The sequence below is a fragment of the Antrostomus carolinensis genome, unplaced genomic scaffold (genome assembly GCF_000700745.2).
Source record: "Antrostomus carolinensis isolate BGI_N321 unplaced genomic scaffold, ASM70074v2 scaffold29303, whole genome shotgun sequence".
NCBI classification, from domain to species: Eukaryota; Metazoa; Chordata; class Aves; order Caprimulgiformes; family Caprimulgidae; genus Antrostomus; species Antrostomus carolinensis.
The window spans coordinates 3,978-4,407 of NW_010303607.1; the positions used below are offsets into that span (position 1 = coordinate 3,978).

General features: G+C 65.3%; 1 protein-coding gene across 1 annotated transcript in view; it reads left to right on the plus strand.

Annotated features, from left to right (window-relative positions):
• Nucleotides 1-430, plus strand: part of LOC104522008 (GAS2-like protein 2) — a 4,140-nt gene that overhangs the window by 3,168 nt on the left and 542 nt on the right. The window contains 1 exon segment of the mRNA XM_029084062.1: nt 13-430. Coding sequence (XP_028939895.1) covers nt 13-430 — 418 coding nt within the window.

Consider the following 430-nt stretch of genomic DNA (forward strand, 5'->3'; position numbering starts at 1 on the left):
GGGGTACACCAGCACCTCCAAAAAGGACCCAGCAAGGAGCCAAATTGTCTGTGGCAGCTGCCAGGGTGCAGGAAGGGGGGGTCCCCGCCATGGTGCCACCCCGTGCCCCCAGCCCTATAAAGGTCTGTGCCCCTTCCCCACACCGGGCTGCCTGGGGAGACTCACAAAGCCAGAAAATCCCGCGGGAAGGGAACCAGGGAGCCCTCAGCCGGGGCCAACTGCCTGCACCCCAAAATTCCTCCAGCCAGCCTCCGAAACAGGACGGCAGCACTAAACCCCCCAGCAAAGCCAGCCCGGCCATCTGCCGGCCCCCCACCCCTTCAGCCCATTTCACAGATGGGTGCAAGGTCTGTGCTGCTGGGGGGGGTCCCCAGGGGATGCAGCAATGTCACCCAGACCCAAGCACAAGGGCTGGGGGTGCTGAGGGGCC